Consider the following 22,633-nt stretch of genomic DNA (forward strand, 5'->3'; position numbering starts at 1 on the left):
CCTAACCAATAGGATGCCCTAGGCAAGATTTTGGCTGGTGCCCCCTAGCACCACCACTGGTTCCGCCTCTGACCTTGCACCTCTTTCCCAGCACCATCACCCCTAACCCATAGCAGTCCTTATTTTGGTGTTTGTACCCCCTATATTTTAAATAAGAACAGTTTGCACATTTGGCACACATCCCAAATAGGGGTATGTTTTTGCTGGCAAGGGTCATGGCCACACAATAGTAACCCCAATTCCAATTACACCACACAGTACTGCAACTTTATTCACATTTGATCATGCGATAGTGTCCATAATTCATATTACATCCCACAGTAGTATCACTTTACCTTTTAAACGTTACTCCTCACAGTAGAGCCCCTTATTCACATTACATCACACTGAATTGCTCCTTATTCACATTACACCACACCCTATTGCTCTTTATTCACATTAGACGAAACAGTAGTGCCCTTTCTATACGCAACGCCACATAGTAGAGCACCTTATACACATAATGCCACACATTAGTAATGCCTTTATACACATAATTCCACACAGTAATGCCCCTTACACATATGAGACACATTATTTATGTCCTTATAAACATAATGTGCCTTACACATTATGACAACATTTATTAATGCCCTTTTACACATAATGTCCCTTACACGTATGCCGCACATTATTAATGCCCTTATACCCATAATGACACACATAGTACCCCCTACACATATGCCGCACATTATTAATGCCCTTATACACATAATGACACACATAGTGTCCCTTTAAGTTTACACATATGTTGCACATTATTAATGCGTTTTTACATGACACACATAATGCTCCTTACACATATTCTGAACACTACTGCACAACCAACCCACTCACATGCACACAGCACTCACACTGCCACTAACACTGTGACCTCTGCCTCTACTTGGATACAGATTTGTCCTCATAAATCTTGCCTCAATGCTAATGTCGGGCACCTATTTTTATGAAAATGCACCTTATTTGCATTGCTATGTGGCTAGGATGCACAAGCAGCTTCTGCTGATTAAAATGATATGCAGCATGCCTATATACTGTGTGAGACTGTGGCTGTATCTGCATATGAAATGCTACACACAGAACATAGGCATGCCGCATATCATTTTAATCAGCAGAAGCTGCTGATGCCCCTAGGCATATCAAATGCCCTAGGCAATTGCCTAGTTTGCCTATGCCTATGGCCGGCTCTGATGTGGGCATGCTGAGGGCATGTGTCTGCAAGATCGCGTCAATGTGCTATACAACGCCAAGATTACCGGATTGTTATTCAATGCCCCAATTACCGGATTGCTATACAACGCCCAAAATTACCGGATTGCTATACAACGCCAAGATTACTGCATTGCGTCATTGGCTGCCGGATCCTCCCACTTCACTAGTAAGTGGGCGGCTAGGTGGAGACCAGCGGGCCAGCTTTGGTAGAATTGCCCACTGTTCTGGGTGGTTGGGAGGGCCATCTGATTTTCGGGAGCCTCCCGGCAATTGTGGGAGTCTGGGCAAATATGCATAAGAACAAACTAATCAGCTTCTAGCTATCATTTCTCTAGCACAGTCTATAAAATGTCACTTATAAAAGCTGATCTCTCCGAAAGGCTTGATGCATTAGGCATTATGTTGCTCTGCCAAGTAAGATACCGCAACAGATTCAGGTGGTCTCCAGCTGTGCCGTTACCTAAGGATACTGCCAAACCTTTATATTGACAATTAAAGAAAACTGTGTAAGATATAGTTTACTGACAGATCATCCACCAATATGACTAGAATCGTCTACAGGTAAATAGAAGTTAGGATTTATAAGTGAGCAGTTCACACCCCTACAGATTGGTTTAACTTTTGTTTGTTACATTGGGGGTCATTCCGAGTTGATCGTAGCTGTGCAAAATTTAGCACAGCTACGATCATCTTCCCAGACATGCGGGGGGACACCCAGCACAGGGCTAGTCCGCCCCGCATGTCAGTGCCGGCCTACCCCTGCACAAATACAAAAGCATCGCACAGCTGCGATGGTTTTGTATTTGTGGAGTAACTCACGGCCAACGCAGCTCCTGCTGCTGGCCGGGAGCTGATCGTCGCTGCCACTGCCCCCCCCCCCCCCCCACGATCCGGCCACGCCTGCATTGGCCGGACCGCACCCACTAAATGGCTTAACGCCACCGTCCAGCCCCCTCCCGCCCTGCGACCGCCTCTGCCTGTCAGTCAGGCAGAGGTGATCGCTACTGAAGGTCGGCCTTTGGCTGGCGCATGCGCAATTCCGACCCAATCGCTGCGCTGTGAAAAAGTGCAGCGAGCGATCGGGTCGGAATGACCCCCATAAGGGCTAGTCCTGATAATTATAATTTCCTGTTCACAGCAGTAAGAAATTAAATACTGCTGACTTTTGTTACTGAACACGTGCGGGGGCAGAGGCTCTGATAGGAGTCCGTCCCTATGATCAGTGGCATAACTAGAAGTTTTTCTCCCCCAAGCCAAAACATTCTCTGGCGCCCCCCCACCTATAATTGCCACTAGTAAAGTGATGAGTAGTCGGGTGCCGCAAAAAGGGGGCGTGACCTTGCTGAACTGGGTGTGACAATGCTTAAAGGGGCGTGGCATTGCAGGAAAAGACTACCTTATACCCCAGTTTTGCAACCTGCACACCCAGACGGCCACCACAGGAAAAAAAATAATCTTGATTCCTGATTCATTATTTGTCATTTTTCCTCCTTATAGTATTATAGTAATGCCCAATATGCATTATGCCACATACTGCAATGGCCCTTAGACATTATGCCACACACCATAATGCCCATTACACAATATGCCACACACCGTAATGCCCCTGACACATTATGCCACACACCGTAATGCCTGTGACACAATATGCCACGCATCACAATGCCCGTTATACATTTTGCTACACACTGCAATGCCCCTGAGACATTATTGCACATACAATGCCTGTGACACATTATGACACACACCGCAATGCCCGTTGTACATTATGCCACACACTGCAATACTCCTGAGACATTATACCACAATGCCTGTGATATAGTATACCACACACCGTAATGCCTGTGACACATACCGCAATGCCCGTTATACCTTATGCCACACACCGCAATGCCCATTATACATTATGCCACACACTGCAATGCCCCTGAGACATTATACCACATACCACAATGACCGTGATATAGTATACCACACACAGTAATGCCTGTGACACATACCGCAATGCCCGTTATACCTTATGCCACACACCGCAATCCCCATTATACATTATGCCACACACTGCAATGCCCCTGAGACATTATACTACATACCACAATGACCGTGATATAGTATACCACACACCGTAATGCCTGTGACACATACCGCAATGCCCGTTATACCTTATGCCAAACACCGCAATGCCCATTATACATTATGCCACACACTGCAATGCCCCAGAGACATTATACCACAATGCCCGTGATATAGTATACCACACACTGCAATGTCCGTGACACATTATGACACACACCGCAATGTCCGTGATACATTATGCCACACACCGCAATGCCCATTACACATTAAGTCCTACAGTAAGGCTTCTAATTACTTTTACATTACCTGCTCATTGCCAGGGGTTTCATGCTCTTGGTTCCATGCACGGTGCCAGGGGTTTTCATGCTCAGGGTTTCATGCCCATTGCCAGGGGTTTCATGTGCTAGGTGTTATACTTGTTGCCAGGGGTATCATGTGCTGGGTGTCAAGCTCGTTGCCAGGGGGTAATAGTCGTTGCCAGGGGATTCATGCACTGGGTGGCATGCTCGTTGCTAGGGGGTAATGCTTGTTGCCAGGGATTTCATGAGCTGGGTGTCGTGCTTGTTACCAGGGGGTAATGCTTGTTGCTAGGGTTGTGTTCCCAGTGCCACATATGCCCCCAGTGCCAGATATTCTCCCACAGTGCCAGATAAAATTATGCCCCATAGTGCCAGAAACATATATGCCCCCAGTGCCCCATATGCCCCCCAGTGCCAGATACACATATGCCCCCAGTGTCCCATATGCCCCCCCCACCACCCCAAATATGCCCCCCCCCCAGTGCCAGGTACACACCCTTCCCCCGCTGCTGTGCTTTGCGGGAAGGAGGGTAGTGGTACAGTCCGGGAAGGAGCCGGAGGGTACAGCGTGCGCCTCTCCTGTGTCTCCGGTGGCATGTCTGTCAAATGAAGTGCCGGTTCATGAGCCAATCAGAGCTTGCGGACCGGCAGCTACGGCTCCTGATTGGCAGCAATCAGCGGAGGCGCCCCCGCAGCCCTACGCCTCCAATCCTCCGCAGTGGCTGCGAGGGTGGTAGTTACGCCACTGCCTATGATGCATAAAGGTGAAGGGATTGCATTTTGACTCCTTTCATAACAACTGGGAGTTGTTTTTTATTGACTGTAAATAAATGTATTTTTATCGTTGTTAGTCGCTGTTCTGCACAATGCAGTTTGTGTTCTGCATGCAGTATACAGTGATGTATCGGTGTACGCCGTCACTTTCTACACAGTACTACATTAATTTAATGCGGTGTGCTTCATACCGTCCCGGATGAGCGAATAGACCGGCAATCTGCAAATTACAAACACAATGTTCCTGTAACAGAGCATTCTGGGCAATATTATACCCACCATTCGCTCCATAGCTATCCTGCCAGTCAGTCGTAACTAAGTCTCCTGGGCACACTCTACTGTAGGGCGGGTGCAGAATCCGATCATACCAAATCTCAGTATATTTAATATCCAAATAAATGAACGGAACCACACATGGGATCTCCTGAAGACAGAGAGAAATGGCATTTCTTGCACTAAGGAAAGACTTGCGGCGGAGTCCGAGATGGCCGGAGGTGCGAGAAGACGAACGATCTCTGACTTTTATTTTAAAAGGGCAATGGCACGGGTTACCTGGTGCTAATTCCTAGATACTGTACAATTTATCTCTTTGTTTCATGGAATCCTAGATGGAATTTATATGGAGAGAAATGCCACATTAAAGGGGAGAGAGGCAGCTGCATCTACGATGTATCATTTGGAGAAGAATAAAAGGACCAGTTTGAGACATGCATATTTGTACTAAGACTTAGTAAAGGTGTCACAATTAATCCCAATCTGCAGGGTGTCATTATTGGAATTATGGGAATAAATATATATATCTATATATAGTGGTACAGCGGGTGTGGGAGGGGCGGGTGCGGGGGGTGCCTCGGGTGGGGGAGGGGGTACCGTGGGTGGGGGAGGGGCAGGGGTACCTGCAGGTGGGGGAAGGGCGGGTGCGGGGTTGTCCATACCTCTGGTCCATGGCTTGAACCAGGGTGGAGTACGGTGCCCAGCTGCTGCGGGTGAGGTGTGCGGTAGGGTCAGCGGGCTGGCGCCGGGTCCTGATTCCCAGGTCACGCAGCTGAGCATTCCCCCATGCAGCATGGTGCGCAGAGAGGGGCTGCGCCTGGAGAGCTCAGCCCTGGGCAGACCGCCGGCCAGGGAGAGTGCTGTGCTTCAGCCCCCCGTGCCTGCAGCCATGCTGGGACACCAGAGAAAGTGAATCCTCAGCTGGATCTCCTATATAATTGGCCAGGCCCGTGACTGTGACTCCGCCCAGCGCTGTGACTCCGCCCAGCGTTATACACACAGGCACAGAGTCACAGATCTGGGCTATTATACAGGAGATATATCTCTCAAAAAGCACATTCCTAACTAGGGAATTCATATGGGTGTAAATTTGCATCTAACGTTATTCCTCCAATGTTGTTTGTTTATGTTTTCTGTTTATTTTATTTATATATACACAGGGATGTTATGATTCGCAAGAATAACGATTTTAAAACAAACAAACAAACAAACAAGCAAACACAACTGAATTTTGTATCTTCCAGACAATAAGGTTTTATAACGGGACTGTGCAGAGACTGCAGAATAAAACATTTATTTCAATTTGCTACAACTTCTAAATAAATTTCCTGCACACTTCCTGACGTAGAAAAAGGTGTTGTTTCCTTTTACCGTAAATGGGGCCCATATATAGAGAAACTTGACGACGCTACTCGTTCTAATATATTTAAATTATTTGAATCCACGGATTGGTGGTTATTAAGAAAAACAGTGACTTCTGATTGAGACCGGGCCACTCTCACCCCCCTCCCAGTAATTCTGGAGACCTTCTGGACTGTTTTATTCTGCTTATCATTTTTCAAATTGTATGAGCCTTGCTACCCTTGCTAGGTGTACATCTTACCTGCAATTTATTGCTGGCTCTACTGAATTTGTATGTCTAGCTCTTCCTCGGATCACACCCCCTCCTCCCCCACACTCTCCCTGTTGTTTATGTGTATTCTTTTCTCTGTTTTGCAGAGTATTACTTTTTGGCCCTCATTCCGAGTTGTTCGCTCGCTAGCCGCTTTTCGCAGCAGTGCACACGCTAAGCCGCCGCCCTCTGGGAGTGAATCTTAGCTTAGCAGAAGTGCGAACGAAAGATTCGCAAAATTGCGAATAGAAATTTCTTAGCAGTTTCTCAGTAGCTCGAGACTTACTCTGCCACTGCGATCAGTTCAGTCAGTTTCGTTCCTGGTTTGACGTCACAAACACACCCAGCGTTCGCCCAGACACTCCCCCGTTTCTCCAGCCACTCCCGCGTTTTTCCCAGAAACGGCAGCGTTTTTTCACACACACCCATAAAACGGCCAGTTTCCGCCCAGAAACACCCACTTCCTGTCAATCACACTCCGATCACCAGAACGAAGAAAAAACCTCGTAATGCCGTGAGTAAAATACCAAACTTCTTAGCAAATTTACTTGGCGCAGCCGCAGTGCGAACATTGCGCATGCGCAGTTAGCGGAAAATCGCACCGATGCGAAGGAAAATAACGAGCGAACAACTCGGAATAAGGGCCTTTGTACAGTGTTTGCACAGTTGACGACACATTTTCAACTCATGTCCCGATGCCTCTTTTGCTGATTCTACAGTACTTCTAGAACCATTGACACTGTGTATCACAAGTTTATATAACTTGAAATGCTAATATCTGTTCCTTGTCATTGCTAAGCACTCTACTATGGGGGTCATTCCGACCTGATCGCACGCTGCCGTTTTTCACAGCACAGCGATCAGGTCACTACTGCTCATACGTATGCACCGCAATGCGCAGGCGCGCCGTATGGGTACAAAGCAGATCTTTGCTGGCCGATGGATTTTACGAAGAATCCATTCGCACAGCCGATCGCAAGAAGATTGACAGGAAGAAGGCGTTTATGGGTGTCAAGTCAACTGACCGTTTTCAGGGAGTGTTTGGAAAAACGCAGGCGTGTCCAAGCGTTTGCAGGGCGGGTGTATGACGTCAATTCCGGGACCGGACAGGCTGAAGTGATCGCAGCGGCTGAGTAAGTTCTAATCTACTCAGAAACTGCACAAAACTTTTTTGTACCGCTCGGCTGCACATGCGATCGCACACTTGCAAAGTGAAAATACACTCCCCTATAGGCGGTGACTATCTGATCGCAGCGCTGCCAAAAATACCTAGCGAGCAATCAACTCTGAATGACCCCCCTATCTTGTGTTCTTTTTCTCTGCTGAAAAACTCAATAAATATATGTTTAAAAAAAAACAACAAAAATTTCCTGATGCGCACTTTGCGACATTGTAAAAGTTATTTTCAGTGATAACAATGTAATCAGTTATCGGCATGCTTTTTGTTGAAAAATGTTTGTTTCATTAACAATTTCAGTGAAGAATTATTTGTGTCTTAAAGGCCCATTAACCACTGGAGCAAAAACTCTTAGAGGATAGAACCCATTAATTACACTGACCTCACGCAGCCATTACGCTCCATCAACCCCCTTTGTGTTCACTTGCAGGGATTATTTATTTATTATTATTATTACCAGTTATTTATATAGCGCACACATATTGTGCAGCGCTTTACAGAGAATATTTGGCCATTAACATCAGTCCCTGTCCCAGTGGAGCTTACAATCTATATTCCCTACCACATGTACACACACACATTCACACTAGGGTTAATTGTTTTGTTGGGATCCAATTAACCTACTGGTATCTTGAGGAAACCCACGCAAGTACGGGGAGAATATACAAACTCCGCACAGTTGGGGCCATGGTGGGAATTGAACCCATGACCTCAGTGCTAACCATTACACCATCCGTACTGCCCTAGGGATCATCAATAAATACAGCAGGCAGCATCTAACTAGTGCCAAGATGCTGCTGCCACTTCCTACCGTGGGCAGAGTGGTGGCATCAGTAGGTCATCCCCACAACCGTTTACAGGCTTTTACTAGTGCTAAGAAACCTGAGGGTTTTTGAGTGAAGAGCCTCAATGTATAGAATTTATTTAGATAAACTGACTTTGAATTGGGAATCCAATGGTGTAAACTGTTTATCCAAATATTAGTCAATCTGTTTTTCAAACGTTAGTAAAATAATATTTCATGGATAGTAGGAGATCTGAGCCCTGCAGCCAGAAATGCCTTTTTGCAATATCACCCAGCTAGATGTGGGATTTCTTGTATGGTTAAGCGCATGGCAAAACATGCCAAGATGGCAGGGATTGGTTGTACCAAGGTGGGTGGCTGGCAGAACACCTCATTGTATCGTCTTGATTTTACGTCTTTTGGGGGCCTGATTCTCGCTTCTGCAGCACCACCCATCACATGTCAATAAACAAAACAGGCCCCACATGCGCATCGGCCCACCAGCAATCTTCCCTGGGAACCCTGTGGTCAGTCCACCCCTGGGTGCAGGGTATGCTGATCTGCACCACTCACCCTGCACTCTTTATAAAAAAGCCAATGTATTGCCTCTGTTCTAGCTGGCACCAGACTCATGTAGAGTACAACTCTAGGGACAAGACATGACTAGTAGACTGGAGACGTGGAAATCGGTTAGCCACTTGCAGCCTGTCCAACAGTCTCATGAGTGCGACTGCCTCTGAAATATCTTTTTCTAGTCCCTTTATGTGCAATCTGTATTCTAACAATTTGTGTTCTATTTCTATTGTCACTAAACTGTAACACCTCTCATGCAGAGTCCTCTTTCCTCCTGTTGTCTCGTATGTTCCATCTTCATCCTTCTGTTCACCTATTCTGCTAAATGTTTCTTTTATGTTTTTTATGCTTGATGTACTATTATATATAAACACACTATATTTTTGTTATTTTACACATTTATATTTGTCTTGCTCGCTCTAGGCTTTATTTAGCAATTGCACACAGTCTCAGGACATTGTGTCACCCTATAAATAGATGATAGATAATTCTAATAATTCTTTTTTTACGCAGCTGTATGCCTGGTGCTTGCTTGCATGATATTCCCAGATGGATGGGATGCAGAGACGATCAGGGATATGTGTGGGGACAAGACTGGCAAATATTCCCTCGGAGATTGCTCCGTCCGCTGGGCCTACATACTGGCCATTATCGGGATCCTGAATGCCCTTATCCTATCCTTCCTGGCCTTTGTACTGGGAAACAGACAGAACGACTTGCTCCTTGAGGATCTTAAAGCAGACAACAAAGGTAACACAATTATAATGAACTTGTATAAATAACACTGTGGTCTACAAATATGAATATGAACAGGGAAAATCGCTTAAGAAAATATTCCAAAAACATATAGGAGTATATGCAATTGCGGTCGAATTCCGGCTGGAATTCGATCGTTTTTGGATTCGACACAATTCGACAGTCGAATCCCGGCAGCCGGGACCCAAATTCGACATATTCAATAAAAAACGGATTAGACAGTCCCGCTGTCGAAAAACGATAGTGTGCGTCCTGGATTCGACTTCATGGACAGCACAAAAGTGTTAAAAAAAACCCTGAGTGTTAAAAAAACCTGAAAAAAAATGCGTGGGGTCCCCCCTCCTAAGCATAACCAGCCTCGGGCTCTTTGAGCCGGTCCTGGTTGTAAAAATACGGGGTAAAAATTACATGGGATCCCCCATATTTTAACAACCAGCACCGGGCTCTGCGTCCGGTCCTGGTGCCAAAAATACAGGGGACAAAACACGTAGGGGTCCCCCGTATTTTTAACACCAGCACCGGGCTCCACTAGTCAGAGAGATAATGCCACAGCCGGGGGACACTTTTATATAGGTCCCTGCGGCCCTGGCATTAAATCACTAACTAGTCACCCCTGGCCGGGGTACCCTGGAGGAGTGGGGACCCCTTTAATCAAGGGGTCCCGCACTCCAGCCACCCAAGGGCCAGGGGTGAAGCACGATGCTGTCTCCCCCATCCAAGGGCGGCGGATGGGGGCTGATAGCCATGTGTCAGAAAAAATATTGTTTTTTGTAGCAGAACTACAAGTCCCAGCAAGCCTCCCCCGCAAGCTGGTACTTGGAGAACCACAAGTACCAGCATGCGGGGGGAAACGGGCCCGGTGGTACCTGTAGTTCTACTACAAAAAAAATACCCAAATAACAGTACACACACACCGTGACAGTATAACTTTATTACATACATGCACACCGACATACACACATACTTACCTATGTTGACACGAAGTGTCGGTGCCCTTCTCCATGTAGAATCCACGGGGTACCTGTAAATAACATTATACTCACAACAATCCGGTGTAGATCGGTCCTCTTCTGTTTGTAATCCACGTACTTGGCAAAATAAAAAAACGGAAACCACGGACCACGCACTGAAAGGGGTCCCATGTTTACACATGGGACCCCTTTCCCCGACTGGCAGGACCCCCCATGACTGCTGTCAAAGAGGGTCCCTTCAGCCAATAAGGGAGCGCCACGTCGTGGCACTCTCCTGATTGGCTGTGCGCGTCTGAGCTGTCAGGCGGCGCACTCGAGATACACTGTAGCACATAGCCGCTCCATTGTATCCAATGGTGGGAACTTTGCGGTCAGCGGTTGAGGTTACTCGCGGTCAACCGCTGACCGCAAAGTTCCCACCATTGGATACAATGGAGCGGCTATGTGCTACAGTGTATCTCGAGTGCGCCGCCTGACAGCTCAGACGCGCACAGCCAATCAGGAGAGTGCCACGACATGGCGCTCCCTTATTGGCTGAAGGGACCCTCTTTGACAGCAGTCATGGGGGGTCCTGCCAGTCGGTGAAAGGGGTCCCATGTGTAAACATGGGACCCCTTTCAGTGCGTGGTCCGTGGTTTCCGTTTTTTTATTTTGCCAAGTACGTGGATTACAAACAGAAGAGGACCGATCTACACCGGATTGTTGTGAGTATAATGTTATTTACAGGTACCCCGTGGATTCTACATGGAGAAGGGGACCGACACTTCGTGTCAACATAGGTAAGTATGTGTGTATGTCGGTGTGCATGTATGTAATAAAGTTATACTGTCACGGTGTGTGTGTACTGTTTTTATTTGTTTTTTTTTGTAGTAGAACTACAGGTACCAGCGGGCCCGTTTCCCCCCCGCATGCTGGTACTTGTGGTTCTCCAAGTACCAGCTTGCGGGGGAGGCTTGCTGGGACTTGTAGTTCTGCTACAAAAAAACAATATTTTTTTCTGACACATGGCTATCAGCCCCCATCCGCCGCCCTTGGATGGGGGGGACAGCCTCGGGCTTCACCCCTGGCCCTTGGGTGGCTGGAGGGGGGGGACCCCTTGATTTAAGGGGTCCCCACTCCTCCAGGGTACCCCGGCCAGGGGTGACTAGTTAGTGATTTAATGTCAGGGACGCAGGGACCGATATAAAAGTGTCCCCTGGCTGTGGCATTATCTCTCTGACTAGTGGAGCCCGGTGCTGGTGTTAAAAATACGGGGGACCCCTACGTGTTTTGTCCCCCGTATTTTTGGCACCAGGACCAGGCGCAGAGCCCGGTGCTGGTTGTTAAAATACGGGGGGATCCCCTGTCATTTTCCCCCCCCATATTTTTACAACCAGGACTGGCTCAAAGAGCCCGAGGCTGGTTATGCTTAGGAGGGGGGACCCCACGTATTTTTTTTCTGAAATTTTAACCCATTCCCACCCCTTCCCACTGAAAAACATGCTCTGATCTCTCCATATTACAGTATTTTAGTCAGTAAAAAAAATATATATATTTTAAAAAAATATATTAAATAATACTTGTGGCTCCTAAATAGACAAACCAAGTAGATAATCTCTTCTAATATAAATAGATATGCTATTAGCAATCAAAAAAACACCAAAAAACCCATGTTTTTAAAAAAAAAATATTAGATCACGACAGCAAAATGAGGCGGAATCGGAATGAAATTGACGAAATGACTGTCGAAAAGCACTGTTGTCGATTCGACATTCTTCAATTGAATATACTTTTGTCGAAAAGCCGCATTTTTACCATTGCAGACATGTCGAATTTGAAAAATGTCGAATTGCAAAAAGTCGAATCTGAAATGGCAGGTTTTTTGACGAAAAGTACTGTATTGCATAGTCGAATCCAATTCGACAGTTTTTTTTTGTCAAAAATGCCCCATTTTTCGACATTTGCGGCAATTCGACCGCAATTGCATATACCCCATAATGTAAAACTAAAAGTGATATCTGCTTAAAAAAGAATACCGTTTAGTTCATTCGTGTTCAGGAAGTTGCCATTAAAGATAGAGGCAGCCATTTTGGGTGTTGAAGGCAGCCAATCAATCCACTAGGTATCGGTGACATCACTCAGGCACTTTGGTTCCTAGTGAATCAATCAACTGCAATCTTATTCTTGATAAGTCCTTAAAATGGCCACCTCCACTGTTTGTAGGCAATGTTCGCACTAGAGATGAGCGCCTGAAATTTTTCGGGTTTTGTGTTTTGGTTTTGGGTTCGGTTCCGCGGCCGTGTTTTGGGTTCGAACGCGTTTTGGCAAAACCTCACCGAATTTTTTTTGTCGGATTCGGGTGTGTTTTGGATTCGGGTGTTTTTTTCAAAAAACACTAAAAAACAGCTTAAATCATAGAATTTGGGGGTCATTTTGATCCCAAAGTATTATTAACCTCAAAAACCATAATTTACACTCATTTTCAGTCTATTCTGAATACCTCACACCTCACAATATTATTTTTAGTCCTAAAATTTGCACCGAGGTCGCTGTGTGAGTAAGATAAGCGACCCTAGTGGCCGACACAAACACCGGGCCCATCTAGGAGTGGCACTGCAGTGTCACGCAGGATGTCCCTTCCAAAAAACCCTCCCCAAACAGCACATGACGCAAAGAAAAAAAGAGGCGCAATGAGGTAGCTGTGTGAGTAAGATTAGCGACCCTAGTGGCCGACACAAACACCGGGCCCATCTAGGAGTGGCACTGCAGTGTCACGCAGGATGGCCCTTCCAAAAAACCCTCCCCAAACAGCACATGACGCAAAGAAAAAAAGAGGCGCAATGAGGTAGCTGTGTGAGTAAGATTAGCGACCCTAGTGGCCGACACAAACACCGGGCCCATCTAGGAGTGGCACTGCAGTGTCACGCAGGATGTCCCTTCCAAAAAACCCTCCCCAAACAGCACATGACGCAAAGAAAAAAAGAGGCGCAATGAGGTAGCTGTGTGAGTAAGATTAGCGACCCTAGTGGCCGACACAAACACCGGGCCCATCTAGGAGTGGCACTGCAGTGTCACGCAGGATGTCCCTTCCAAAAAACCCTCCCCAAACAGCACATGACGCAAAGAAAAAAAGAGGCGCAATGAGGTAGCTGTGTGAGTAAGATTAGCGACCCTAGTGGCCGACAAAAACACCGGGCCCATCTAGGAGTGGCACTGCAGTGTCACGCAGGATGTCCCTTCCAAAAAACCCTCCCCAAACAGCACATGACGCAAAGAAAAAAAGAGGCGCAATGAGGTAGCTGACTGTGTGAGTAAGATTAGCGACCCTAGTGGCCGACACAAACACCGGGCCCATTTAGGAGTGGCACTGCAGTGTCACGCAGGATGTCCCTTCCAAAAAACCCTCCCCAATCAGCACATGATGCAAAGAAAAAGAAAAGAAAAAAGAGGTGCAAGATGGAATTGTCCTTGGGCCCTCCCACCCACCCTTATGTTGTATAAACAAAACAGGACATGCACACTTTAACCAACCCATCATTTCAGTGACAGGGTCTGCCACACGACTGTGACTGATATGACGGGTTGGTTTGGACCCCCCCCAAAAAAGAAGCAATTAATCTCTCCTTGCACAAACTGGCTCTACAGAGGCAAGATGTCCACCTCATCATCACCCTCCGATATATCACCGTGTACATCCCCCTCCTCACAGATTATCAATTCGTCCCCACTGGAATCCACCATCTCAGCTCCCTGTGTACTTTGTGGAGGCAATTGCTGCTGGTCAATGTCTCCGCGGAGGAATTGATTATAATTCATTTTAATGAACATCATCTTCTCCACATTTTCTGGATGTAACCTCGTACGCCGATTGCTGACAAGGTGAGCGGCGGCACTAAACACTCTTTCGGAGTACACACTTGTGGGAGGGCAACTTAGGTAGAATAAAGCCAGTTTGTGCAAGGGCCTCCAAATTGCCTCTTTTTCCTGCCAGTATAAGTACGGACTGTGTGACGTGCCTACTTGGATGCGGTCACTCATATAATCCTCCACCATTCTATCAATGTTGAGAGAATCATATGCAGTGACAGTAGACGACATGTCCGTAATCGTTGTCAGGTCCTTCAGTCCGGACCAGATGTCAGCATCAGCAGTCGCTCCAGACTGCCCTGCATCACCGCCAGCGGGTGGGCTCGGAATTCTGAGCCTTTTCCTCGCACCCCCAGTTGCGGGAGAATGTGAAGGAGGAGATGTTGACAGGTCGCGTTCCGCTTGACTTGACAATTTTGTCACCAGCAGGTCTTTCAACCCCAGCAGACTTGTGTCTGCCGGAAAGAGAGATCCAAGGTAGGCTTTAAATCTAGGATCGAGCACGGTGGCCAAAATGTAGTGCTCTGATTTCAACAGATTGACCACCCGTGAATCCTTGTTAAGCAAATTAAGGGCTCCATCCACAAGTCCCACATGCCTAGCGGAATCGCTCCGTGTTAGCTCCTCCTTCAATGTCTCCAGCTTCTTCTGCAAAAGCCTGATGAGGGGAATGACCTGACTCAGGCTGGCAGTGTCTGAACTGACTTCACGTGTGGCAAGTTCAAAGGGCATCAGAACCTTGCACAACGTTGAAATCATTCTCCACTGCGCTTGAGACAGGTGCATTCCACCTCCTATATCGTGCTCAATTGTATAGGCTTGAATGGCCTTTTGCTGCTCCTCCAACCTCTGAAGCATATAGAGGGTTGAATTCCACCTCGTTACCACTTCTTGCTTCAGATGATGGCAGGGCAGGTTCAGTAGTTTTTGGTGGTGCTCCAGTCTTCTGTACGTGGTGCCTGTACGCCGAAAGTGTCCCGCAATTCTTCTGGCCACCGACAGCATCTCTTGCACGCCCCTGTCGTTTTTTAAACAATTCTGCACCACCAAATTCAAGGTATGTGCAAAACATGGGACGTGCTGGAATTTGCCCATATTTAATGCACACACAATATTGCTGGCGTTGTCCGATGCCACAAATCCACAGGAGAGTCCAATTGGGGTAAGCCATTCCGCGATGATCTTCCTCAGTTGCCGTAAGAGGTTTTCAGCTGTGTGCGTATTCTGGAAAGCGGTGATACAAAGCGTAGCCTGCCTAGGAAAGAGTTGGCGTTTGCGAGATGCTGCTACTGGTGCCGCCGCTGCTGTTCTTGCGGCGGGAGTCCATACATCTACCCAGTGGGCTGTCACAGTCATATAGTCCTGACCCTGCCCTGCTCCACTTGTCCACATGTCCGTGGTTAAGTGGACATTGGGTACAACTGCATTTTTTAGGACACTGGTGAGTCTTTTTCTGACGTCCGTGTACATTCTCGGTATCGCCTGCCTAGAGAAGTGGAACCTAGATGGTATTTGGTAACGGGGGCACACTGCCTCAATAAATTGTCTAGTTCCCTGTGAACTAACGGCGGATACCGGACGCACGTCTAACACCAACATAGTTGTCAAGGCCTCAGTTATCCGCTTTGCAGCAGGATGACTGCTGTGATATTTCATCTTCCTCGCAAAGGACTGTTGAACAGTCAATTGCTTACTGGAAGTAGTACAAGTGGGCTTACGACTTCCCCTCTGGGATGACCATCGACTCCCAGCAGCAACAACAGCAGCGCCAGCAGCAGTAGGCGTTACACGCAAGGATGCATCGGAGGAATCCCAGGCAGGAGAGGAATCGTCAGAATTGCCAGTGACATGGCCTGCAGGACTATTGGCATTCCTGGGGAAGGAGGAAATTGACACTGAGGGAGTTGGTGGGGTGGTTTGCGTGAGCTTGGTTACAAGAGGAAGGGATTTACTGGTCAGTGGACTGCTTCCGCTGTCACCCAAAGTTTTTGAACTTGTCACTGACTTATTATGAATGCGCTGCAGGTGACGTATAAGGGAGGATGTTCCGAGGTGGTTAACGTCCTTACCCCTACTTATTACAGCTTGACAAAGGGAACACACGGCTTGACACCTGTTGTCCGCATTTCTGTTGAAATACCTCCACACCGAAGAGCTGATTTTTTTGGTATTTTCACCTGTCATGTCAACGGCCATATTCCTCCCACGGACAACAGGTGTCTCCCCGGGTGCCTGACTTAAACAAACCACCTCACCATCAGAATCCTCCTGGTCAATTTCCTCCCCAGCGCCAGCAACACCCATATCCTCCTCATCCTGGTGTACTTCAACACTGACATCTTCAATCTGACTATCAGGAACTGGACTGCGGGTGCTCCTTCCAGCACTTGCAGGGGGCGTGCAAATGGTGGAAGGCGCATGCTCTTCACGTCCAGTGTTGGGAAGGTCAGGCATCGCAACCGACACAATTGGACTCTCCTTGTGGATTTGGGATTTCGAAGAATGCACAGTTCTTTGCTGTGCTGCTTTTGCAAGCTTGAGTCTTTTCATTTTTCTAGCGAGAGGCTGAGTGCTTCCATCCTCATGTGAAGCTGAACCACTAGCCATGAACATAGGCCAGGGCCTCAGCCGTTCCTTGCCACTCCGTGTCGTAAATGGCATATTGGCAAGTTTACGCTTCTCCTCCGACAATTTTATTTTAGGTTTTGGAGTCCTTTTTTTTCTGATATTTGGTGTTTTGGATTTGACATGCTCTGTACTATGACATTGGGCATCGGCCTTGGCAGACGACGTTGCTGGCATTTCATCGTCTCGGCCATGACTAGTGGCAGCAGCTTCAGCACGAGGTGGAAGTGGATCTTGATCTTTCCCTAATTTTGGAACCTCAACATTTTTGTTCTCCATATTTTAATAGGCACAACTAAAAGGCACCTCAGGTAAACAATGGAGATGGATACTAGTATACAATTATGGACTGCCTGCCGAGTGCAGACACAGAGGTAGCCACAGCCGTGAACTACCGTACTGTACTGTGTCTGCTGCTAATATAGACTGGTTGATAAAGAGATGTCTATGTAACTATGTATGTATAAAGAAGAAAGAAAAAAAAACCACGGTTAGGTGGTATACAATTATGGACGGACTGCCTGCCGAGTGCAGACACAGAGGTAGCCACAGCCGTGAACTACCGTACTGTACTGTGTCTGCTGCTAATAATATAGACTGGTTGATAAAGAGATGTCGTAGTAGTATGTATGTATAAAGAAGAAAGAAAAAAAAAACACGGTTAGGTGGTATACAATTATGGACGGACTGCCTGCCGAGTGCAGACACAGAGGTAGCCACAGCCGTGAACTACCGTACTGTACTGTGTCTGCTGCTAATATAGACTGGTTGATAAAGAGATGTCTATGTAACTATGTATGTATAAAGAAGAAAGAAAAAAAAACCACGGTTAGGTGGTATACAATTATGGACGGACTGCCTGCCGAGTGCAGACACAGAGGTAGCCACAGCCGTGAACTACCGTACTGTACTGTGTCTGCTGCTAATAATATAGACTGGTTGATAAAGAGATGTCGTAGTAGTATGTATGTATAAAGAAGAAAGAAAAAAAAACCACGGTTAGGTGGTATACAATTATGGACGGACTGCCTGCCGAGTGCAGACACAGAGGTAGCCACAGCCGTGAACTACCGTACTGTACTGTGTCTGCTGCTAATATAGACTGGTTGATAAAGAGATGTCTATGTAACTATGTATGTATAAAGAAGAAAGAAAAAAAAACCACGGTTAGGTGGTATACAATTATGGACGGACTGCCTGCCGAGTGCAGACACAGAGGTAGCCACAGCCGTGAACTACCGTACTGTACTGTGTCTGCTGCTAATATAGACTGGTTGATAAAGAGATGTCTATGTAACTATGTATGTATAAAGAAGAAAGAAAAAAAAAACCACGGTTAGGTGGTATACAATTATGGACGGACTGCCTGCCGAGTGCAGACACAGAGGTAGCCACAGCCGTGAACTACCGTACTGTACTGTGTCTGCTGCTAATATAGACTGGTTGATAAAGAGATGTCGTAGTAGTATGTATGTATAAAGAAGAAAAAAAAACCACGGTTAGGTGGTATACAATTATGGACGGACTGCCTGCCGAGTGCAGACACAGAGGTAGCCACAGCCGTGAACTACCGTACTGTGTCTGCTGCGACTGGATGATAAATGATATAAAAAATATATATATATCACTACTGCAGCCGGACAGGTATATATTATATAATGACGGACCTGCTGGACACTGTCTGTCAGCAGAATGAGTTTTATTTTTATAGAATAAAAAAAACAACAACACACAAGTGAAGTCACACGACGAGTGTTTAACTTTTTCAGGCAATCACAATATAAGTATACTACTAACTATACTGGTGGTCAGTGTGGTCAGGTCACTGGTCAGTCACACTGGCAGTGGCACTCCTGCAGCAAAAGTGTGCACTGTTTAATTTTAATATAATATTATGTACTCCTGGCTCCTGCTATAACCTATAACTGGCACTGCAGTGCTCCCCAGTCTCCCCCACAATTATAAGCTGTGTGAGCTGAGCAGTCAGACAGATATATAATATATATAGATGATGCAGCACACTGGGCTGAGCCTGAGCAGTGCACACAGATATGGTATGTGACTGAGTCACTGTGTGTATCGCTTTTTTCAGGCAGAGAACGGATATATTAAATAAACTGCACTGTCTGGTGGTCACTCACTATATAATATTATGTACTCCTGGCTCCTGCTATAACCTATAACTGGCACTGCAGTGCTCCCCAGTCTCCCCCACAATTATAAGCTGTGTGAGCTGAGCAGTCAGACAGATATATAATATATATAGATGATGCAGCACACTGGGCTGAGCCTGAGCAGTGCACACAGATATGGTATGTGACTGAGTCACTGTGTGTATCGCTTTTTTCAGGCAGAGAACGGATATATTAAATAAACTGCACTGTCTGGTGGTCACTCACTAGTAAACTCTCTGCACTCTCTACACTTCTACAGTACTCCTCCTAGTCCTAAGCTCCAGTAAATCTCTCTCTCTTATAATCTAAATGGAGAGGACGCCAGCCACGTCCTCTCCCTATCAATCTCAATGCACGTGTGAAAATGGCGGCGACGCGCGGCTCCTTATATAGAATCCGAGTCTCGCGAGAATCCGACAGCGTCATGATGACGTTCGGGCGCGCTCGGGTTAACCGAGCAAGGCGGGAGGATCCGAGTCTGCTCGGACCCGTGAAAAAAACCATGAAGTTCGGGCGGGTTCGGATTCAGAGAAACCGAACCCGCTCATCTCTAGTTCGCACTCAGAATTATTTTTAATACTATTTTTCGGGTCAGGTATAGGTGAACCAGTTTTATTGGAGTTTCTAAAGGAACTTTTTTAACATAACTTTAGATAGATATTCAGGGGTATATTTACTAAAGTGCGAGTTTTTAGAAGTTGAGATGTTGCCTATAGCAACCAATCAGATTTTACTTATTTATCTAGCACCTTATAGAAGATAATAGCTAGAATCTGATTGATTGGTTGCTATGGGCAACTTCTCCATTTCTATAAACCCACTCTTTAGTAAAAATACCCTGTAGTGAGGGGCCAAAATAAAATAAATTTTCTGTTTTTTTTATTAGAATATTTATGTCAGCGGCTAGTTTGAGCAAGATTATGTTCTACAGTTTCTAAAATTATGTAGTAAAGAACATTAGTAAAAAAAGATCATTGGACTTTGGGGATGAGAGAAATCTCTATATGGGTTATATTTAACTACCCTATGAAATATCCGCTCTTGCACCCACGGGGCCTGATTTTGATTCTCACGCAACCTGATCGCAGTGGCGATGTTATTGCATTTGCGCATGTGCAAAAATTTCAAAAACTCCGGTGGGGCATGTGTTACGCGAGTGTGCGCACAAAGACGCTGTTATAATCTATTCAGGCGGCATCAAAAATATGGCGGAAAAGTGATGGTTGTTCCTGGGAGGTGGCATTAGTGCATGCACTCAGTAATGGCCCTTTCCGTGGGCATATTATGGGAGTGTCGCTGGCATGTCAGACAGTGCAACCGGCTGTGTTCCCAGGTGCACAGATGTAGGCATAGGAGCCTGCGGTAAGATGGAGACACTGAACCTGCCATGGGGCTATTGCAAGTTTCGGTGGTGCAACCAATGATGGTGTATAGTGACGCACCAATCAGTTTTACAGCGTGTGCGGTCGTAGTCCTTGCACATATGACAGCACAGATTTATACACGGGAAGGAGGTTGTAGCAACATTTTCATAAAGTCACAGATGGGGCGACCGGTAATCGATGCTGCTGCGTGTTGTGGCCACAAGTGCATCATAAAATCACCTCATGAAGCAGGATAGTATTCATGGACAGGACGAAAATCTGTTAATAAGATTGAAACGTTGAACTCTCTATTGGGGTCCGTGTGATCATTTCAAGTCGTCGTGAGTGCCGCCTTCTTTGTGATATATATATATATATATATATTGAAGTACCAAAAGTTAAACCCTAAATTGCGCTATACCCCAAGCTGCACCAATAAGAAATACCTTCTGTCAGAAGAGGTATTAAATTAAGATACAAAGGTGTGGGGGATTCTCATGGGAGCTATATCGCCTTTGAATTCACAATGCAATGTTTAAAAATAATGTTTATTCACATAAAAGAAATTAATAACATTGTCACATACGTCATAGATGCAAAAAATATAACCCTTTTTGTGGGAATTATACATAATCGTATAGACATACAATACTTTCATGTTAATCTGAGGAATTACAATCTGGTGATTCTCTGCTTTAGATTAGAGTGGACAAATCTCCAACCAGATGATGTATGTTCTAATAATCGAAGAAACTCAACGCGTTTCGTCCGTTAGGACTTCATCAGGGGTTAAAATCAAATTCTTTAAAACAGACAGGATTACCAATAGTTGTAATTCTCAGTATATCACATCCAAAATTCTCAGTGTATCACATCCAAAATGTATAAGATATCAAAATGGCTTCACCACAATAATATCATCAACATATAGATTGGGATTAGAAGCTGTAGTAATCCTTTCAGCAATGGATTAGTATCACTCTCACAGGATCACAGTTATATGGCGATATAGCTGTGATCCTGTGAGAGTGATACAAAGCACACGCACAGTTAGAGTCACATTGCACAGCCCAAAGCACACGCACAGTCAGAGTCACATTGCCCAGCCCAAAGCACACGCACAGTCAGAGTCACATTGCCCAGCCCAAAGCACACGCACAGTCAGAGTCACATTGCCCAGCCCAAAGCACACGCACAGTCAGAGTCACATTGCCCAGCCCAAAGCACACGCACAGTCAGAGTCACATTGCCCAGCCCAAAGCACACGCACAGTTAGAGTCACATTGCACAGCCCAAAGCACACGCACAGTCAGAGTCACATTGCACAGCCCATAGCACACGCACAGTTAGAGTCACATTGCACAGCCCAAAGCACACGCACAGTCAGAGTCACATTGCACAGCCCAAAGCACACGCACAGTCAGAATCACATTGCACAGCCCAAAGCACACGCACAGTCAGAGTCACATTGCACAGCCCAAAGCACACGCACAGTCAGAATCACATTGCACAGCCCAAAGCACACGCACAGTCAGAGTCACATTGCACAGCCCAAAGCACACGCACAGTTAGAGTCACATTGCACAGCCCAAAGCACACGCACAGTCAGAGTCACGTTGCACAGCCCAAAGCACACGCACAGTTAGAGTCACATTGCACAGCCCAAAGCACACGCACAGTCAGAGTCACATTGCACAGCCCAAAGCACACGCACAGTTAGAGTGACATTGCACAGCCCAAAGCACACGCACAGTTAGAGTCACATTGCACAGCCCAAAGCACACGCACAGTTAGAGTCACATTGCACAGCCCAAAGCACACGCACAGTCAGTCACATTGCACAGCCCAAAGCACACGCACAGTTAGAGTGACATTGCACAGCCCAAAGCACACGCACAGTTAGAGTCACATTGCACAGCCCAAAGCACATGCACAGTTAGAGTCACATTGCACAGCCCAAAGCACACGCACAGTCAGAGTCACATTGCACAGCCCAAAGCACACGCACAGTCAGAGTCACATTGCACAGCCCAAAGCACACGCACAGTTAGAGTCACATTGCACAGCCCAAAGCACAC

The 22,633-nt window shown here is 46.4% G+C and overlaps 1 protein-coding gene across 2 annotated transcripts in view; it reads left to right on the top strand.

Annotated features, from left to right (window-relative positions):
- LHFPL4 (LHFPL tetraspan subfamily member 4) overlaps positions 1–22,633 on the top strand; it is a 232,929-nt gene that overhangs the window by 191,201 nt on the left and 19,095 nt on the right. For both annotated transcript variants that reach the window (XM_063941001.1, XM_063941000.1), the window contains exon 2: positions 9,333–9,569. In XM_063941001.1, the coding sequence (XP_063797071.1) occupies positions 9,333–9,569 (237 nt within the window). The remainder of the gene's footprint in view (positions 1–9,332; positions 9,570–22,633) is intronic.

Source organism: Pseudophryne corroboree, chromosome 9 (assembly GCF_028390025.1).
Source record: "Pseudophryne corroboree isolate aPseCor3 chromosome 9, aPseCor3.hap2, whole genome shotgun sequence".
Taxonomy (NCBI): Eukaryota; Metazoa; Chordata; class Amphibia; order Anura; family Myobatrachidae; genus Pseudophryne; species Pseudophryne corroboree.